General features: G+C 46.6%; 1 protein-coding gene across 1 annotated transcript; it reads left to right on the top strand.

Annotated features, from left to right (window-relative positions):
* The first annotated feature begins 324 nt into the window (after nucleotides 1–324).
* On the top strand, nucleotides 325–5,334 carry POP7 (POP7 homolog, ribonuclease P/MRP subunit). Its single transcript, XM_053361199.1, has 2 exons — nucleotides 325–425; nucleotides 4,331–5,334. The coding sequence occupies exon 2, from the start codon at nucleotides 4,337–4,339 to the stop codon at nucleotides 4,721–4,723; it is 387 nt and encodes a 128-aa protein (XP_053217174.1). The 5' UTR covers nucleotides 325–425; nucleotides 4,331–4,336; the 3' UTR covers nucleotides 4,724–5,334.

Genomic DNA, 5,334 nt, shown 5'->3' with positions numbered 1-5,334 from the left:
CACCTCAGGAGAAGAGAAGACTCCCTGGAAAAGACCCTGATGTTGGGAAAGATGGAGGGCACAAGGAGAAGGGGACGACAGAGGACGAGATGGTGGGACAGTGTTCTCGAAGAGACCAGCATGAGTTTGACCAAACTGCGGGAGGAAGCGGAAGACAGGAGGGCCTGGCGTGCTCTGGTCCAGGGGGTCACCAAGAGGCGGACACGACTAAGCGACTCAACAACAACATCCGAAAGTGTAAGTGCGAATGTTTTCCCCGGCGCGCGACCTCCCCGGGACGTTCCATTGCTGTATGAACGTTCCACGCGAGCGTTCCAAGCGGAAACCGGAAGCGTGCGGAGAAAGCGAGAGCGTGCGCGTGCTTGTGCGCGTGCTTGCTCTATTCCCTCCTGCAGCTGCCTCGTTGGGGAGACCTTCTTGGAAAGGTGGGGAAAGGGTGCAAGTTGGAGGGAGGGGAGGGAGGGAGGGGGCGCAGGGTGGGGTGCAAAAAGAGGGGTGCGCGCAGAGATGTGGGGCAGGGGAGGTTTATGGGTGCAGAAGGAATAATTGTGGGTGCAGCAAGGGACCTCATCATGTTTGCAACATGCATTGCTCATTAACGTGCTTGCAAGGGACCGATGTCCTGTGGAACTCCCTGCCCACTGATTTTTTTTAGGCAGGCGCCTTCACCCTGCTGCTGACTAAGGTGCCCGCCCAAACCTTTTATATTTTATTATTTTTATTTATTATTATGTTTATAACCCAGCTTCCCCCTCCAAAGAACTCAAGACGGCTTGCCTGGTTCTCCTGCCCCCCCCCATTTTATCCCCATTTAACAGCCTTATGCGGAAAGCTCCCTTAGACACAGCGAGGCTTACTTCTGAGTAAATGGTTGCCATTCATTTGATTTTAGAATGTATTTCAATTAATTGATTGTGATTTTATGTAAACGGTGTTATTTTTACTGTTGTTAGCTGCTCTGAGCCCGGCTTCAGCTGAGGGGGGTGGGATATAAATAAAAATTTATTATTATTATTATTATTATTATTATTATTATTATTATTATTATTTGTGGTAATTAATAATGCCAGGGGGAAATAATAAGAAAGTGTGGTTAAGGGGAAGTATATTTCTGCTTCGAGACTTGCATTCGGTCTTGTGTTGTTGTTGTTGAGCCGTTTAGTCGTGTCCGCCTCTTGGTGACCCCCTGGACCAGAGCACGCCAGGCACCTCTGTCCTCCACTACCTCCCGCAGTTTGGTCAAACTCATGCTGGTAGCTTCGAGAACACTGTCCCACCATCTCGTCCTCTGTTATCCCTTCTCCCTGTGCCCTCCATCTTTCCCAGCATCAGGGTCTTTTCCAGGGAGTCTTCTCTTCTCATGAGGCGGCCAAAGTCTTGGAGCCTCAGCTTCACGATCTGTCCTTCCAGTGAACACTCAGGGCTGATTTCCTTAAGAATGAATGCGTTTGATCTTCTTGCAGTCCATGGGACTCTCCAGAGTCTCCTCCAGCACCATAATTCAAAAGCATAAATTCTTCGGCGATCAGCCTTCTTTATGGTCCAGCTCTCACTTCCATACATCACTACTGGGAAAACCAGAGCTTTAACTATACGGACCTTTGTTGGCAAGTTGACGTCTCTACTTCTCAAGATGCTGTCTAGGCCTGTCATTGCCCTTCTCCCAAGAAGCAGGTGTCTTTTAATTTCGTGGCTGCTGTCACCATCTGCAGTGATCATGGAGCCCAAGAAAGTAAAATCTCTCACTGCCTCCATTTCTTCCCCTTCTATTTGCCAGGAGGTGATGGGACCAGTGGCCACGATCTTCGTTTTTTTGATGTTGAGCTTCAGACCATATTTTGCGCTCTCCTCTTTCACCCTCATTAAAAGGTTCTTTAATTCCTCCTCACTTTCTGCCATCAAGGTTGTGTCATCTGCATATCTGAGGTTGTTGATATTTCTTCCGGCGATCTTAATTCCGGCTTGGGATTCATCCAGCCCAGCCTTTTGCATGATGAATTCTGCATATAAATTAAATAACCAGGGAGACAAAATACAGCCTTGTCGTACTCCTTTCCCAATTTTGAACCAATCAGTTGTTCCATATCCAGTTCTAACTGTAGCTTCTTGTCCCACATAGAGATTTCTCAGGAGACAGATGAGGTGATCAGGCACTCCCATTTCTTTAAGAACTTGATTCGGTCTTGTACACGCAGTCTATTTCTTCCTTGCATGTATATCTTTATTGTGTGTATATTCACCCCCCCCCCTTTCCCCCTCAAATAGTTTGGGGTGGTGTGTATGAGGCAGAGAGGAGGCAGCGAATGGCCACAGAGGTCACACCCACAGTGATCTTTCGAACGCTGGATTCAAACACTGGTCCCTGACAGGTCCAGTGGTTCCCCAAGGGTTTGGCGCATGGTTTTTTATAAGTGCTGTAAGCCTCCCAGAGCGGCTGGGGAAACCCAGTCAGATGGACAGGGTATAAATAATAAAATTATTATTATTATTATTATTTGCATAATGGGTAGATAACTTTTCAAAATGATAGCAAGAGCAAGGCTTCTTAGTGTTGATGAGGAGATGAGAATTTGTTGGTCTCAAATTAAACCTAGTATAAACGAGATTACCTGGCAAGAGCAAGCTCATACCTCTCATCGAGTTTGCATGTGTACATACGTAAGAAGCTCGTGTATAATTATATTTTGTTCTTTTTTTAAAAAAATAGTTTATTAGCTGAATATAAGAACAACATATAATCAAACACAAGCAATCAAATACAGTTTCCCCCTAGGTAAAGGTAAAGGGACCCCTGACCATTAGGTCCAGTCGTGACCGACTCTGGGATTGCGGCGCTCATCTCGCTTTACTGGCCAAGGGAGCCGGCGTACAGCTTCCGGGTCATGTGACCAGCATGACTAAGCCGCTTCTGGCGAACCAGAGTAGCGCACGGAAACGCCGTTTACCTTCCCGCCGGAGTGGTACCTATTTATCTACTTGCACTTTGAGGTGCTTTCGAACTGCTAGGTTGGCAGGAGCAGGGACCGAGCAACGGGAGCTCACCCTGTTGCGGGGATTCGAACTGCCGACCTTCTGATCTGCGAGTCCTAGGCTCTGTGGTTTAACCCACAGCGCCACCCACATCCTAGTTTTCCCCTACCCCCCCCCAAAAAAAAAACCCAGCCCCAACTGCGGCCAGGTAATTACATTAGTAATATAATCAAATAAAAAAATATTTCTACAGTTGCTGGTTTAAAAAATTATCATTCCACATGTATTTTGTTCTTATATAGCTGCATTGTATTATGCTTTCCGGATGTTCCACAATAATATTATAAAGCAGTTGTGTTCTGTGTGATAAATCAATTACAGCTGGGACTTGCTTATTTCCCCATATATTCCTTATCTGTTTAAAAAACACCTCTGCGATTTTTATTCTGAAAGTGTGGCTCAGAGAAAAAAGTTTGAGACCCCCGTCCTAGTCCAGCGCTAACCATTATACCTCCTTTTTTAAAAAAATACATTTTTATTAATTTTAACATACAAATTATAAAACGTACCACACAAATTATTACAAATACACTTTTTTTGGACTTCCATCAGCACCTCTGATGATCTTCCGTCTTAACCTCTTTTTATGCATTACTTAATTTTATATTGTCTTTACCTCTCTTAACTTATCTCCGCTTTTCCATTTTTACAATATTTCCAACAATGCTCCTCACAGAACTTCTTGCAAACCTACAAACGTCGTCTGATCATCACAAATACTTTTCATATTGTTCGTAAATTTACTCCAGTCTTCGGTAAATTTCTGGTCCCGCCGGTTTCGGATCCTTCCTGTTAATTTGTCTAATTCTGCATAGTCCATCAACTTCATCCTCCATTCTTCAATCGTTGGCAATTCTTCCTGCTTCCATTTCTGGGCTAATAGTATTCTGGCTGCTGTTCCTGCATATAAAAAAAGCTTACATTCTTTTCTATTTATATCACTTCCCACCATTCCCAATAAAAATGCTTCTGGTTTCTTTGTAAATGTATATTTCAACATTTTTTCCCAACTTGCTATATATCATCTCCCAAAAACATTTCACCTTTTTACATTCCCACCACATATGATAGAATGTTCCCTCTTTTTCTTTACATTTCCAACATTTATTGCTAGTTTTATACATTTTCGCTAATGTAACAGGAGTGATATACCATCTATACATCATTTTCATCACATTTTCTTTTAATGCATTGCATGCAGTAAACTTTAAACCTTCTTTCCATGATTTCACCCAGTCACTCAGTTGTATATTATATCCTAACCACTACACCGCCCACCCATCGCCTCTCTCTTCCCCAGGACCGCATGTCTGAGCCGGGCCCCCCCACGCAGACGGAGTACGCCCTGCGCCGGCGCTTGCCGCGCCGCCTCCCTCGCCGGCGCAGCGACATCTACATCAACATGAAGACGGATTTCAAAGCGCAACTTAGCCGCTGCCAGAAGCTGCTGGCACCCGGCAGCGGCTGTCCTGAAATCTGCATTCACGGACTGGGGCTGGCCATCAACCGCGCGATCAACATCGCCCTGCAGCTAGAGGCCACCAGTAGCGGGTCCCTGTGCCTGGCTGCCAACACGTCCACTGTGGAGCTGGCTGACGTGGCCGAGCCGGAAGGGGACAGCGACGAGCCGCTGGCCAGGACCCGGAACAACTCCGCCATCCACATCCGGGTCTGTCGCGTCGCCCCGGAGTAGCCGCCGGTGGAAACCTCGGTGTCCCTGGGCGAGGAGGAGTGTCTTTGCTTTCACGAAACGACTTGCTCGAATCCTGGGGTCCTGTGTTGTGTAGGAGTGACTGGGCCAGTGGGAGATCCCCGCCTTTCCAAACTGGTTTAGTCTTTGCTGGCTGGACTGGGCACGAGGTTTGTAGTTTCTCTGTCCGTACACGGAATGCACAATTCTCCATCTCGCGTGACAAAATGCCAGCGCTGAATTAGAGGTTCGTTTCTCCCCCTTTTCTGGCTAAATTGGAACACTATTCTCCAGGACTCTGTTGCTGGCCTTGGCCGAGTGTGGACTTCTCACTGTGGGAATCAGAGCCCCCCTACAGCAGAAGTGGGACCTGCAGTGGACACAGCCGGTTTCCCCCCAGACCTGAAAACCAAATTGTTACCTAAGTGGGGCTTGCATTTTCACTTGTTCGCAAGAAGGATCCTTAGAGGCCTGGCGTTGCAGGCTGACTTCCTTAATGCTGTGACGACTGCAGGGTGTTACTTCCGAACATTTCAGTGTGTATGTGTGTCTTGTTGCATTTTGGAGTGTATTTTTTGCTTGGATCTGGGGAATAAATCCTAGTTTTACCAGGA

Source organism: Podarcis raffonei, chromosome 13 (genome assembly GCF_027172205.1).
Source record: "Podarcis raffonei isolate rPodRaf1 chromosome 13, rPodRaf1.pri, whole genome shotgun sequence".
NCBI lineage: Eukaryota > Metazoa > Chordata > Lepidosauria > Squamata > Lacertidae > Podarcis > Podarcis raffonei.
This window is presented reverse-complemented; position numbering and strand designations above follow the sequence as displayed.